General features: G+C 37.1%; 2 protein-coding genes across 2 annotated transcripts; both read right to left on the reverse strand.

Annotated features, from left to right (window-relative positions):
- Positions 1–440: 440 nt before the first annotated feature.
- LOC111876464 (uncharacterized) lies at positions 441–980 on the reverse strand. The gene has a single exon (XM_023872991.1). It carries the CDS (start codon positions 978–980, stop codon positions 441–443), a length of 540 nt encoding a protein of 179 aa, XP_023728759.1.
- Positions 981–6,452: 5,472 nt separating this feature from the next.
- On the reverse strand, positions 6,453–8,802 carry LOC111876437 (formate dehydrogenase, mitochondrial). Its single transcript, XM_023872961.3, has 6 exons — positions 8,603–8,802; positions 7,843–8,014; positions 7,207–7,747; positions 7,006–7,130; positions 6,805–6,917; positions 6,453–6,720 (listed from the first exon to the last, which is right to left on the reverse strand). Exons 1-6 carry the CDS (start codon positions 8,696–8,698, stop codon positions 6,607–6,609), a joined length of 1,161 nt encoding a protein of 386 aa, XP_023728729.1. The 5' UTR covers positions 8,699–8,802; the 3' UTR covers positions 6,453–6,606.
- Between the last annotated feature and the right edge of the window lie 7,705 nt (positions 8,803–16,507).

The raw sequence follows: 16,507 nt of genomic DNA on the forward strand, positions 1-16,507 counted from the left end.
CGCCTCATATGGTCTAATTGAGGCATGTGCCTTAGCTAAACGACACACAGCCTCGAGGCGTAAGGCTAGGCGAGAGGCACTTGTTAGGCTGGAGGGAGTGGTGTCACCGAAACCGCACTCCCTCCCCCGCCACATCAGCGTCATGTCACTTTTTACCATTCAAGTGTGGTTTCTTGCCACACTTTTCATTTCTTTTATTTTTTTGTTTTTTTAAGTATTTTAATTTAATAAAACTTCTTTTTTTAACTAATTTAATTTAATATACCTTCTATTTTAATAAAAAAAAAACATAATTCTTCATTGCTTGAAAATTAAAAAAATAAAAATAAAAAAAAAAACAGTACATTGTGTTACCAAAAAAAAAAGAAAAAAAACCACACACATGACATTTAAATAACCCTAGAAACTTAAAAAAACATAAATAAAATAACTAAAGCAAACTAAATAAAGTCGTTCTCCGAGAACTCGTCTTCGGGGTCATCCGGTGGATCCAAATTAAGATTAATGTTTTGAACCCCGTAAATGTGTTCCACCAAGTCATTACGAAGATTGTGAAATGTTTCGGTGCAACGTATCTCTGCTCTCCTGTTTATATACTCTTCCTCACCAATTTCTATTGGTTGTGTCTCTGGTACGATTTCTTCCTCGTCAAACGCACATATCGCTCTTCCTTCATCTTCAATAATCATGTTATGCAATATAATACATGTATACATGATTTCTTGAAGTTTTTCCTCGCCCAAATAAGCTGCTGATTTTTTCAATATGAACCACCGTTTCTTCAGAGCTCCAAAAGCACGCTCAACATCCTTCCTATCTCTTTCTTGAGCTCTCTTGAATTTCTTTCGTCTAGAACCATGTGTAGCTGAAAACGATTTAACAAACACAGCATACTCAGGATAGATTCCATCGACCAGATAATAACCATACTTATATGGCGTTCCACGCACTTGAAAAAAAAGAATCTGGTACGAATCCATCGTATATGTTGTTAAATATTGGTGAACGGTTAAAAACATTGATGTCGTTAATCGAACCAGGAGAACCAAAAAAAGCATGCCAAACCCACATATCTTGTGATGCAATTGCTTCAAGTATGACCGTTGGGTAACCATGATCACCTCGGGTAAATTGCCCATGATATGTTGTAGGGCAATTTTCCCATGCCCAATGGAGACAATCTAAGCTCCTAGCACTCCAGGAAACCCATGCACACTAGCATGATGAGCTTGCAATTGCAGGATGTCATTAAGTGTAGGCTTACGTAAATATTTTGGACCATAAAACTGAATCACAGTTTTGCAGAAAAAATGGAGACTATCTCGTGCTATCCTAGCAGACATTGTAACGCCTGTGTTTCGGGCTTGCCATTTGTAGCAATGTAATAGTCTAGGTTAACCTTTGTAACCCGTTTTGAAATAATAAGATTATATTATTTGAGTATTATGTGTTTTGTGCTTAATTGCTTAATTATGTGGTTTGATTAATTAAGAATAAAAATAAGCGTCAAAATTTAAGTGTAAAATAAACTTAATATCTTTGGTTAATGTTGTAGTAATTGAAACGAGGTTTCCGAATATATATAGAACGCCCAAATCTGACTTCGTATGAGGAAGTTATGATTTATCGAAGTTCCGGCTTAGCGATATACAGCCTGTTTTACTCGATTTGAGATCGAGCGGTTGTTAGCCGAAGCAATCTAAATGAGAATCGAAGATCTCATTGTTGGTATTGAAACGATAAAAAGTTAGGCGATAACGGACGTCAAACGAAGAAGTTATGAATTTATAACGAAAGTTTCTGTCCCGGCCTATTAAAAATAATTAATAAAAATAAAGTCAAAATTAGCCGACGGAGTCTAAACGAAAGTCATAGAGCGTGGTCTCACCTTCGCGTGGATATAAAGAACGTCGAAAACGGAGTTCGTATGAAGAAGTTATGAATTTCCGAAGTTTATTAATCATTTTGTATTTATATTTAAATCAAAATTCGGAAGCATTATCCGAAGGAGTCACCGATCTGATCCGAGGTACGCCCCGCGTACTCCGAGGGATGTCGACACTCGCACTCGAGCACTTCGGATACGTAAGCAATGACGTTTTGGGCAGTACGCCCCGCGTACTCCGAGGCTCCAGCCTCTATATAAAGGATCCGAAGACAGCCTTCTTTGTTGTTCAATTTCTTCTCTTCAATCTAGTCTTTTGCATCGTTTTTCGTGCCGAAGCTATCCCGAAGTCCCGGTATCATACTCTAGCCCCGAGGCAAGTCCCGAGACCCCGAAGATCCCGAAAAGTGCGGTTCCCGAGTCGAAGCTCTGCCCGCGAAAAGTCGATTTTTGTGAAGATCTTCCAGATCTGCTGAGGAATACTACTTCTATAAGCCGTAGTGCTGTCGGATCATCTTCTGATCAAGTGAGTGTGTAGTTATTTTCTTCTAATACAATAATACGAAGTATTTTATATAAAAATACGTGCTATGTGTATATATTTGGTTGTGTTATGTGTGAATGAGTATTCACTCTCTTCTATCTTATAGATCTGCTTATTTCTTTATGAGATACGTGTTATGTGTGTGTGTGCCTCATCTGTTATGTGATATATGTGTTGATTAAAGCATGCTATACAGGTTTTCTTTAAACTATGTATACAAATGTATATTTTTATCTACTAATATGTTGGGTAGAACATGGGTAGACCGTTGGTGTGTAATAAACAGATGAGAGGCCTCGTTGTTGTTTGATTGAGTCATCTAGCGGAGTTTAGATGACGACCACTGGCTATTCTAGACAGTCTTGTGGAAACATTAGCAGGTTCGCCACCTGTAGGTGTTAATGAACTTGGGTGTTCATTCGCTGTACTCCATCCCCCTCATGGTTGCCTTATTTGACTTATATTGCTGAGGTACCCCGAAGCATGTGTTGTCGCCCCGATGAAATATTCTTAGACTAGGTCCCTTATGTTAGTTGTTTTAGGGACATTAAAGTGAGAATAACGGGAATGGGTAATTGGGTTATTGTTGGTTGGTGAAAATTAAATATGATATTTATTGTGGGTTGAAAACCCTATATGCTCACCAGGCTCCCAAGCCTGACCCACTCAGTTTTAAATTGTATTACAGGTAGTGGCGGAAGGGCATGAGATGGATGAACCATCAAGTTGTTTTGTTTACAAGTCTGCATATGTTTATATTTGTTATATGACTTGTAATGTATTCGTTTATGCTTATTGGTCTGTATCGAAACATGACACCCCGAGTTTTGATTATAATGAAAATACATTTCTTTTATGAAATGCTTCGGTAAACAATGTTTTATCATGTTTTGTTTTTGGGAACAAATTCCGCAACTCTTTCAAATCAAAAGGATTTACTCTGAAAATATTTAAAAGCATAAATGAAAATCGGTCTTTTCTAGCCGAGATTTTGGGGATGTCACAGACATCCTAACACTTTCGTCTAACGCATCAGGCGGAATGCCATATGCTAACTGACGAAGTGCGGCCGTGCATTTTTGTAAGGGAGTGAAACCGAGTGTACCTCTAGCATCGTAGCGTTGTTGGAAAAAAAACGGCACTCCCTCGTTACATCTTCAACTATACGTTCGAATAAACTTTTGAGCATTCTGAAGCGCCTACGAAAATAATACCCTTGTTAAGTGGCATTCTCTGCAAAATAGTCTTGCACCAAACGTTGGTTGGCTTCTTCACGATTTCTGTAAATATATCTTCGTGTTCTCTGTTGAGAACTTGCAGCTGCGTTGTTACATACAACGTTGTATGTTTGTTCCGCCATTTGAACACACGCAATAGCGGTATCAAAAATAGTCTGAAATTCTTCAGAAGATGAAAAAGATGACATTTTTGGGAGAGTGGTGATTTAAAAAAAATGTTTTTGAGAGATAGAGGAGATTGTGTTGTGTAAAAAAAAGTTAGACAAAACTTCAAAAATGGTCCCTGTGCTTTTCGAAAATATCAAGTTTAGTCCCTAAGTTCAAAAAACCTCACAGATGGTCCCTATGGTTTCAAAACTTTTAACATTTGGTCCTTCCGACTAACTCTGTTACCATTTAACCGTTAAGTCAGGGGCATTTTTGTCATTTCACTACACAGGGACCATTTATGAGGTTTTCAAATACTTTCTTTTAAATAAATAAATAAATATATAATATTTAATATAGGGGTCCCACCCCACCCCATCTCTCTCTCTCTCTCTCTTTACAATTACACCATTGAACAAACGTAAATATTGTTTTGCTCCTTTATTAAAGATGAGGGGCTGATCTGGACAAAGTGATAGAAACAGTGAGAGTACTCATCTTCAAATCGGGGGGAAAGGAAAAACAAATTGAGCAGCAGATTGGGTAGCACCGGTGGTGGAGTGGGGTTTTGTGATGGTTGGGAAATTACAAGGAGGGGACACAGAGGCGGAAGGTCGTTACCAGCGAGAGTGGCAGTGAAGGGAAAGGCCTTCGATCCTCATTTGATCGAGGAAGAAGAAGCAAGAACAACACATGACAGGGGGTGGGGGTTTCGTGGGATTTCTCAGCAGATAGCAAAGAGGGACGCCGACAGAAGGCTATCACCGGCGTTCTCCTTTCTTTTTATGGTTCGATCGACAGCAATACGGGAGGGAATAGAATTGTGAAGCAGATCATGGCACACAACTATTAGAGGGTGTCTGGTTGTTGATGTTCGACGAGAGAAAAATGCAAGGGAGCAGAGGCTGTGAATGTTGACAGTAGGAGGTGGTAGGGATGCTCCGGCAGCCTCCTCGTTGGATTTTTTTGTCTGGTAATAGATACATGAAGAGAGGGAGGAACGGAAGTATCACAGCATGTGGTGAGGGTGTTTTTGTGAGGGAACCGATGGCAGAAGGGAGAAGAGGGATAGAGGGTTTCTGCCTCCTCTTGGTTGGAAAAATTGGTCTCCATGGAGCTTCTTCCACCGGTAAGAGAGAGAGAGAGAGAGAGAGAGAGAGAGAGAGAGAGAGAGAGAGATGGGGTGGGGTGGGGTGGGACCCCTTGCATATTAAATATTAAATATTTATTTATTTATTTAAAAAAAAGTATTTGAAAACCTCATAAATGGTCCCTGTGTAGTGAAATGACAAAAATGCCCCTGACATAACGGTTAAATGGTAACGGAGTTAGCCGGAAGGACCAAATGTTAAAAGTTTTGAAACCACAAGGACCATCTGTGAGGTTTTTTGAACTTAGGACTAAACTTGATATTTTCGAAAAGCACATGGACCATTTTTGAAGTTTTGTCAAAAAGTTAAGTTGATATGTGTATATATATAGGAAAGAAAAAGCAAAAGAAAAAAAAAATTGCACGAATCTTGTTGCAATTCAACGGTCAAAAAGATGACCAACCAATCAGAATTCACGACCTTTAAGGGCCGCACCGCAGTTTAGGCCGCAGGAAACCATGCCCTGGGGGCGGTGTTCCATGCTTAGGTGGCAGCGAACCGCAGTCTCAGACCGCACCACACCGTCTAGCCTTATAAAACAATTAAAATGAAGAGAAATGTAATAATTTTTGTCAGACTGTTTTCCCTTTTTATCTATATAAACAAAAGTACTTTTTTTAACATATAGGGCGTGTTTGGCACGGAGCTTTTGGAAGCGTTTGGGAGCTTCTAGCTTTTAGCTTTTGACAAAACGCTCTAGTTTAAACAAAAAGTTTCGTTTAGCAGTACGAGCGTTTAGCTTTTAGTTTTAACAAAACGCTCCGATTCTAAAAACTACTTCATGTAGCTTTTAACAAAACGCTCCGGAACTTTTGAAATCAATTTCCATAATTACCCTTAAAAATATATTTAAATATTTTTTTATTTTTAATCAATTGTTTTTTTATGTAATTTTATATATTTCAAAAGCTTCCAGCTACTTTTGTCAAACATTCATATAACAGATAAAAACTACAACTTCCCGCTACCAGCTTCCAGCTAACCGCTACCCGTTACTTTTGTCAAACACGCCCATAATATCATACATGATTAACTTATATTGATGTAACTTTGTTCGATAGTTTGTTAATATATTTTTAATATCAGTTGCTATTTAGTTATCTAATATTACAATCTTATTAAAAATTATTTTCTAGTTGATTATGAGTTTTTATGTAACTTTATTATTATTTTATTAGTTACATAATATTAAAAAAAAAAAAAAAATCTTTTATACTACCTCGGTTCGCCTGGAGGCTCGATTCCATACTTTTAAACCTTGGCCAACATGCCTTTTGAGATTGACACATTAAAAAAAAAAACATATTCTAAACTACTTCTCCTCCCAAAAGATACTTTAATACTGTGAAAGTTTTGAACTTGTTCATGAGTGTCAGACCGGATTGATAAGTTTCAAATTGGGTTGATGAGTTTTGAACTTGTTCTTCAATTAATGTTTTACACATTTTATGTTCAACAATTGTCTGATTCCATAACCGCATACACCATAAAATCAAGAGATCCAAATTCATTTCCATTCAGTTGTCCATAACTACACCTTACTATATTACAAGGTGATAAAACAACAGCTTAGGAGATCAACTCAACTTATTCAGCAGTAAACTCAACCCATTAAGACTTAAGAGGCAAATACAGAACAGATCACCTGTACTGGCTTGCCAGCTCACCCTCCTTGACAATGTAATGTTGGGGTGGAAACTCTTCTCCCTTGAAATAATTCTCCAGCATATCCTTCACTCCAGCCGCATATCGCAACTGCAAACATATTATAAATCACTTCATAATTCTATAATATATCATATATCAATTGCAAACACAAATTGAATGAGAAGAACATACCTGTGCATCAATGGTGGTTCCAGAAATGTGAGGTGTCATTGCTTGATTCGGCATGTATCTCCATGGATGATCCTTTGGAGCTGGTTGAGGATACCAAACATCTCCACTATACCCTAAAACACACCAAAAAAAATAATAATCATCAGTTGAGGGTCATGAATTCATGTCATTCATGGGACATGAATTCACGTTAAAACAAACCTCCAATGTGTCCACTATTACACCCATCAACAACAGCTTGTGTATCCATAATAGCACCTCGAGCATTGTTAACAATCAAAACCCCCTTCTTCAATTTACCAATCCTTTCTTTATCAAACATTCCTCTGAAACATACCACATCAATACTCCAAATCAGTATAAAAACATCTCAACTTTGACAAAAGAAATACTATTACTCACTTTGTTTTCTCTGTTAAAGGGGTGTTGATGACAATAATGTCACATTTAGGAAGCATCTTATCAAGATCTTCCTCAAATGTTGCACCAATTTGATTCTCCAATTCCGAATCCATCTGAATCCGATCATGGTAAAGAAGATTACACCCAAAAGGCTTCAATCGTTGAAGTAATAGCCTTCCAATTCGCCCACAACCAACTGTTCCTACTGTTTTTCCTTCAAGATCATAAGCTCTGTGAGCAATACCTGCAACATTCCAATCACCAGAGATAACCTGATGGTGTCCAGGTAAGAAATTACGAACAAGAATAAGGATCCTCATAAGTTCATCTTCTGCAACAGAAACAGTATTGCTTCCAGTAACTTCTGCAACAGTTAATCCAGCAGCAGCAGCAGCCTTGAGATCAACATGATCAGATCCAATTCCAGCTGTAAGCAAGAGTTGTAAATTCTTTGCCTTTTTTATCCTTTCAGCAGTCACATAGGCTGGATGGAATGGGGTGGTAATGAGGACATGTAAATCGGGGATATGTTTTTCTAGTTCTGTAATGAGAAATGATAATAAGAAGTGAGTGTATATGCGTATATACTTGTGATAAATGTGAGAAATTTAAAATGGAGTCAAGTTAGGAGCTTACCACAATCTGGTCCTTCTTTATCATCAGTGACTATGTACTCATGGCCTTGTGATTCCAACCAGTTGCGAATGCCCAATGCATTTTCTGCACAACCCACGAAATTGGGATTCATCTCAGCATACTCATGTGCCTTGTAGAAAACACCTACAATCTTCTTTTTGCCGGAAGAAGCCTGCAGAAGCAATTGGAGCAATTTTAAGTTTGCAGGTTTCTACACCTTCTAAAACTCAGATCTGACTATCATCTGAAGCAACAGATTTAATACATGAAAAGTTTATTTGGGTATAACAGTTTTCTACAAACATTTGCCTTTTTGAAATACCTATTATGGTTTATTTATTTTGGCAAAAGAGGATAATCTCATTGACGCTTCAACAAAGTTGAAGAGTTAGTACATACTTGAAGGAGACCATTTTTTGATTGTAGGTGAACTAAGTAAAAAATAAATTAAGTGATCTCCGTGTACAGATCACGAGTGACCGAATCACGTTATCGCCAAGAACCACATGCGTACAGTTAAAAAGACAAAGTAGAAGCACCAAAAGCACAAAGGCACAGTTGAAAATTTGTAGTTATCATCCAAATCCTAAACAGTGGCAGCGAGTTTCTGACCACAGATCAGGAAAAGGGACATTCAAGAACAGCGTAGTTGAGCAGCGATTGTAGTATAAGGCTAGATTAACAAATTAAATTGGAAAACCGAATAGAAACAGGAATCGAGTATAGCAAGGGCTTGGGTGGATAAAATAGAATCGCTTACATGAAGGTGTCTGGTGAGAATCGAACCGGAATTAGCAGTGGAAATAGCACGAGCAGCAGTAGCAGCAGCACGCTTCATCGCGATCGCCATCATCATCGCCGTCGCAACGCTGGTGCTCTTTGGAAATTTGGATAAAGGCAAACTCAGGAAGACAGTCGAACGTGAAAATGTTGGACTGCCAAGTCTGTTACAAAATCGTAGACGTCTCTGACCACCCCCCTTAAATAATCGGTGCATGACAACCACGTGTTCGAAAAGGTTGGTGACATTAATTGTAATCTCGATATTAGTATAATTTAGAGTAAATTACACGAATGGTCCCTATGGTTTGGGGTAATTTGCACGTTTGGTCCCTAATTATTTTTTTTAACTCGGACGGTCCCTAAGATGTAATTTTGTTGCGCGTTTGGTCCCTGACAGACCTAAAAAGACTATATTGCCCTTTTCTTTTTGTTTTTTTAATTTGTTAATTATTTAGTTCTTATTTAATTATTATAAAATATTATTAAAAACAAATGGATCAACCCCTTACTGATACTCGGTTACCCCTCACCCATTAAACCTATTATCTCTCTTTCTCTCTCTATACCTCTCTATCTTTCTCTCTCTCTAAACCCTAGATCAAAACACTACAGCCACCACTCAAGCTCACCGGACCTCCATCGATCACCATTACTAAATTACCGACTACCGTCTTATGCACCTTCGTTTTGTTCCTGTGCATCCAAAAAACCCATGGCAGCAGAGGTGAAAGGGTGAAGGTGGAAATTGACGACATGGTGTACATTGGCGGATGATGTTGAAGATCGATGAAGCAGACGATCATAGGTATAGATCAACGACTTTCAAGTGCAGATCGAAGACGTGAAAAGGTTTTCAGCAACTTTTATGTGTAGAATGACGGGTTTCCGATGCATACCCGACGGTTCGTCTCATCCCCAAGACACTGACCCATTATCTCCATCGTTACCGTTTTGTTGATCTAAAATTGAAATCGATTTGTATCGAACGTGTGTCATGTTGACTGGATTGTGTTTTTGGCTACTTGCATGTTCTTTATTGATTTCGCAATCATTATTATCAATGAATTTGTAGTGGATCTATTTGATTTATCAATGTTTATCTTAAATCTACTTTTGGAGCCATAGAATCTTTAATATGTTCATATTTGACTTGCCGAATTGTGCATCTGTTGTTTGGATCTTATCCTCTTTCTGGGGTTATAGATTGTTGTTTGATTTGTTCATTAGCCGATTGTATCATCACGTATCAGATCTGAAAACATTTCAAATTTCCATTCATATTTGGTTTAAAGGGTTTTGTTTGACAATGGTAATTTCCAAGTATGATGATCGGTGGAACCCATTTGTGGTTAATGATATTTTTTAATTAAAAAATAAGAAATAAGTAAGTATTAAAATAAAAAATTAAACAAAAGGGCAATATAGTCTTTTTAGGTCTGTCAGGGACCAAACGCGCAACAAAATTACATCTTAGGGACCGTCCGAGTTAAAAAAAATAGTTAGGGACCAAACGTGCAAATTACCCCAAACCATAGGGACCATTCATGTAATTTACTCTATAATTTACTAGGAAGATGCACAATTTTGAAAATGAAATAAGAATGGTTGCAGGAGGATATAGGGAAAATGACTTAGGAGGGTAACTACCTCTTATCCGTGTTCACATATTGACAATTTCTTCTTTTTTGTACATAATAAAGCAACTAACTTGTTTTAACTGTTTAAATTACACCAATATTACCGGCTAAAACAGGTAACTCAAAGAGAAAATGACTTAGGAGGGTAACTACCTCTTATCCGTGTTCACATATTGTCAACTTCTTATTTTTTGTACATAAGAAAGCAACTAACTTGTTTTAACAGTATAATATCCCAAAAATCATGACCAAAAATTTCGTTTTTAATTTAATACTAAAACCATAATTGTCAAACCATTAATTTAATACTCCGGCATCGGGCCCCACCCGGCATCAGGCCCCGCCTGGCATCGAGCCCCGCTCGGTATACAGATTTGTCTCTCTTAGGCCCCGCCTGTCTCCGGGCCCCGCCCGCTAAACACATACAATCATATAACATGCTAACACATAAAGAAACATACTCTACTGTATCATTGTCCTAAGAAACATACTCTGGTAATAATGAGATACGGAACATCGTCCGTACTCAGTTAGTGATGAGATACGGGACCTCGCCCACACTCACCTCTCTACCATGCACATAAAAGTATCACACAAACAACAAGTATAATCTAACATGCAAACATTCATCGGGCACCCGCCCGACATCAGACCTTGGTCTGGAATAACATACTAATATACAATGCCTAGGGCTAACCCCCGGGTCTTCCTACTCATACACTACATTGGCTGGCATTGTGGCCTTAGACCCATTCATACAGTGAGGAGACTCACCTTGCACTGCTGAAGTCTTGGCTGGAACTAGCTGAGTACGGACGAAGTTCCATACCTCGTTATTAGCAGGGTATTTTTCTTAGGACAGGGATACAGTATAGTATGTTTCTTTATGTGTTAGCATGTTATATGATTGTATGTGTTTAGTGGGCGGGGCCCGGAGACAGGCGGGGCCTAAGAAAGACAGATATGTATACCGAGCGGGGCTCGATGTTAGGCGGGGCCTAATGTCGGGTGAGGCCCAATGTCGGAGTATTAAATTAATGGTTTGACAATTATTGTTTTAGTATTAAATTAAAAACGAAATTTTTTGACATGATTTTTGGGATGTTACATAGTTAAAACAAGTTAGTTGCTTTCTTATGTACAAAAAATAAGAAGTTGCCAATATATGAACATGAATAAGAGGTAGTTACCCTCCTAAGTCATATTCCTTTTGAGTTACCGTATAAAACAGGTATTAGCCGGTAATATTGGTGTAATTTAAACAGTTAAAACAAGTTAGTTTCTTTATTATGTACAAAAAAGAAGAAGTTGCCAATATGTGAACACGGATAAGAGGTAGTTACCCTTCTAAGTCATTTTCCCGAGGATATAAATGAAGTCAAGAATGTTACAAGAAAATGAGAAAATAAAAACTGTATTTTTTTATATTCATCAACCTACTTATATAAAATAATAGCATTTGAAATTTATTAATTTTTTTTCTTAATTTAATAACTTTTTTAATAATATGTATTTATTTAGTTAAATGTTAATATTATAAAATAACATGTTGGTCTTTATTATTTTTTTTATTTTTTTTTTACTTTGTATCATATTTAGAGATAAAATACTCATAATACTTTTAAATGACTTATAAGTCGACCAAACATAACAATGAAATATAATTATACATTTAATTATGTTGTTCATTTAGTCATTTAATTACATCATAACAAACAAAGGATGGAGTTCTCCATGTTCAAAGGGGTGGATAAAAGGATGCCTTGAATCCACTAGGTTCTCGTTGCTAGTTAATGGTAGCCCGACGACGGAGTTCTCCATGTTCAAAGGGGCGAGGCAAGGCGACCCGTTATCACATTTTCTATTTATAATGGCAATGGAATGGCTAAATGTTATGATGAAGGCGACTACATAAAAAAGGGTTTTTGATGGAGTCTATATTCCAAACGCTAACATTTTTGTTTCCCATTTGCTTTATGCAGATGATGCTCTATTTATTGGAGATTGGTCAAGGAAAAACATCTCTAATCTGGCTAGAATCCTAAGATGCTTTCATGTGGTGTCATCGTTGAAAGTAAACTTTAATAAATCAAAGGTATTTGGTATCGGGGCATTACAATCGGAGGTATGTTGTTGGGCTGCTCCACTAGGATGTGCCACATCATCCCTTCCATTCACCTATCTGGGGGTCCCAATTGGAGAAAATATGAACAGGAAAACAGCGCGGAAGTGGATTATAGATAAGTTTCACTCCAAGCTCTCAATGTGGAAAGCTAAGACTCTGAGTTTTGGTGGAAGAATGATTTTGGTGAAATCGGTCCTTGGGAATCTTCCCACGTTCTACATTTCTTTGTTTGCAGCCCCTATTGGAGTAATTGAAGAATTAGAAAAGATTCAAAGACAATTCCTTTGGAGTGGGATCCGGAAGGGCAACAGTACACTGGATTGCTTGGGATAGATTGAAGGCTCCAAAGGATGTTGGAGGAGCGGATTTGGGTTCTTTGAGGAATCTAAATTTAGCTCTGTTAGCAAAATGGTGGTGGAAGTTCAAATCAAGACCACAATCTCTTTGGGCTCAGATCATCAGGGGGATTCATTGCCACACAAACTGCCCTTGGTATTGTTTCTCAAAACGAAGGGTCGGTGGGGTTTGGTCAACCATTGATACGGTGAAGAATGGACTATGGAAATTAAATATGGAGGCGAGGGATATCTTATACTCAAATGATGGTGGAATAACATGGAGATCAAATTTTGTGGAAGATGAGGTTTTCAATGTGGCAAAACTTCGTCGTCGACTAGATCTCTATCACATCCTATTAGCGACGGGGAGTTTTGGTGGTTAAATTCAGCCCCGAAAAAGGTAGTAAGTGTCATATGGCGGGTGAAACATGGACGGATTCCTTTGGCAACAGAGTTACAAAAACGAAACATCCAAGTCCCTTCCCTGATGTGTGGGTTTTGCAGTAACACCGTGGAAACGACAACCCATATTCTCACATCTTGTTCTTTTGCGAGAGACACGATAAATAGGGTACTCAATTGGTGCGGCATTTCAGACAAACAATTTACTGAATTTGTTGAGGTTTTAAAGTTTTCCCAGAGTTGGGGACATTGCCCAAAAAAAGAAAGAGATGTTGAGTTGTATTTTATATGGAACATTATGGAGTCTCTGGAAAGAGAGAAATGGTAGGGTATTCAAAGGTGTGAATGTGGAACCGGCGAAGATCTTGGACATTATCAAATCGATGGTTTATACCTGGCGGAAATTTAGGATGCGTAGAGGTGATGCTATCGAGTGGGAGAAGTGGTGTATGTCACCTATTAGTTGCATATAGATGGTGATCTTTCTCTATGTTATGTCTCCTATGTACGATGTAGTATTTGGTCCCTAGCATCTTGCTAGGACCATTGTTTTAATATAATTGTCGGTTAAAAAAAACAAACAAACAAACCACTAGACTAATTGATGTAAACTTAGGTTGTGAAAACCTAAAGAGATGTCAATAATTAAGACATTTTGCTACATTATTAACTTATTATGTACTAAATAGTCTTCATTAAGACCGTCTGATTTCTTTTAATGTTATTATATCATCTTTCAGTTATTTTCTTTAAATAAAAAATAAATTTACTAGATGAGATATGATAATATTGCTTGGTAGTAGAGATTTTCAAAGAGAAAGTTAATGAAATTTTAGAGTATATGACATGAAAAGTCATGACTTATTTTATTGGATTTGCTCATGTTATATTTTTTATGTCCTTGCTCAAACATGTAATGTTGTCAAAGATATTTAATAATGGTGATGCAAGAAACTTAATATATATATATATATATATATATATATATATATATATATATATATATATATATATATATATTACAACAAATGGTAACATCGTGTGTTGACAATGGGCCGTGGTAATGGTAGGAAAAGATTATGTGGAAAATCAATCGGTTGTTGAAAGCAATTAGGTACATATTTCCTTCCCTACTTTGATGACTCCACAAACCGACGTTGTTTAGTATATTTCTCGTTAGAAGAATAAGCATTTTCTTAAGGACGAGCCTATATACGAGGTTGATGCATCATGGACGAATTATGAAGATCGATTGTTTTTGGTCTATAATTCTAAACTATCTCCATGTAGGGATGAGTTGGAAGATTGCTTATGGCTATTAGGCCTTGTAAAAATTCAGAGTAAAATTTTTATTTTTAAAACAATAAGTCATACAAATAAGTTGTTCCAAAACCAATCAAAGTGATTACATCACGTAAATATCATAGTAAAAATCACAAGTAGTCAATGCGAAAACTCTGGGGGATGCAGTCCAATCACGTCGGGTCCTTCCCTTTAGAATCAAAAGTACCTAAAACCATACACATAAAACAGTAAACACAAAGTTTAGTGAGTTTCCTAAAATACCACATATCATACATACAATAAAGATTGTTATGTGCTAACCATAGTCTTACAATTTTCATTATGTCATGAGCCATATCACGATCTTTCTTTGCCAAGTCGGGGGCTAAAACTCGAGTCTGACAAACAAGTGACAAGAATCACCTTATGGTCTTCCATGCGAGTATCACAAAGACAACTAGCATTCTACATATAACTGCCAAGGTCAAGAGCTTGGTCTTGCATATAATTTGTCGAGAGTCATATCTAGGTCTTTCACTTAATTACCAGGGGTCACCACCTCATCTTCCTACATACATAATCAAGTAGGTGACATTGGTGCCTTCGACCCCCTGAGTATAGTGAGGAGGCTCACCTGAATCACAAAGCCAATAGAAATTTGACCAAAAGTCAATGATCATAGTCAACGACCAACATTGACTATAGTCAACTGCCACGTTTGTGGCCTTCCTTGGCCACGTTGTGGCCCTTAAACAACCAAATAAAAGGGAAATTCCCAGTCATCACGTCGTGACGACCTATGGCCATGCTATGGGAGCTGAGATTCCAACAACTTAATGGATTATGTTGTTTTCTTTAATTCCAAAAGATCCAAAGCTCAGATCTGGTCCATTCTATGGTCTAGATGGATAAATTTCCAATTTTATCCATTAAGACACCTAAAGAGATTAAGATCTCCAACCCTAGGTCCAAATAATTCCAAATACCATAATATCTTAACCATTAAGCCCTCATTCTACAAAAGTCCTAAGCACAACCACTCCAAAAGGGTTAATAATGCCAGATCTATTATAAAGGTGTAAGGTTTATTGACATGTATATCCAAAACATGTCTATAATCCATTTTAGGTAAAAATGAGCTAAAAATGACCAAAACTCATGTAAAAGATAAGAACTCCAACCAAAGTCTAGATCCACAATACATGATGCTCATTAGGTTCAGGAGAGTCATAAGTTGCCAACTTTATGAGTTCATCCTTCCAAATTTGCTCAAACATGAAGAACATGGAAAACATCATAGATCTAGCCATTTTAAGTCATAAAGATTGAGCCTTTCACACTAACAAAGATCCATAAGCTATGAGAGGTGTTGATGATGTTGGTTCTTTGCAAGTTTCACAAATTGTGACATCCCCATTTTTACGATCATAAAATAATGATTTGTTTATGCTTGTTAAATCAGAGTATTCTTTTAAAAAGATTAATTATGCGAATTTGTCCCAAAAACATGATAATAGTATTATTAAATCATTTTCGAACAAATGTGTTTGTTATATTTTTTTAAACTCAAGATGCCATAACTGATACAAAACATAAACATAAATGGAGACTTACAATGTCTCGATATATTAATGGTTTATGTCTCCTTGAATCTTTCATCATGCATGTATCTTTTTTATATTGCTACCTATGATACAAAAAAGTTGAGTGGGTCAGGTTGGTAAACCTCATGAGCACATAGGGTTTTCAACCTATAATATTATAAAATTTTATTATATAATCTTCAGTATCCAAATAACCCAATTAACCAATTCTCGTTATCCTCACTTTCTATTCCTAATATGGTGATCTCGAGAGATCTTTCCTAAAGGATATTCGTCGGTAGTATGATAACATTTTGGGTAAACACGACAGTACAAAAGTACTTGGATAGGCACGAAATTACAATAGTACTTGGCTAGACATGGCAGGTGTAACATCAAGTGTTCCAAGTATTTTCATTTTTAGCTTCATGTTTTAAAAAGTTGACAAATTAGTCCTTATGTTAAGCGTACGATCCAGGTACGCTGGGTGTACGAACTTGGCATGAGAATCGC

Source organism: Lactuca sativa, chromosome 2 (assembly GCF_002870075.4).
Source record: "Lactuca sativa cultivar Salinas chromosome 2, Lsat_Salinas_v11, whole genome shotgun sequence".
Taxonomy (NCBI): Eukaryota; Viridiplantae; Streptophyta; class Magnoliopsida; order Asterales; family Asteraceae; genus Lactuca; species Lactuca sativa.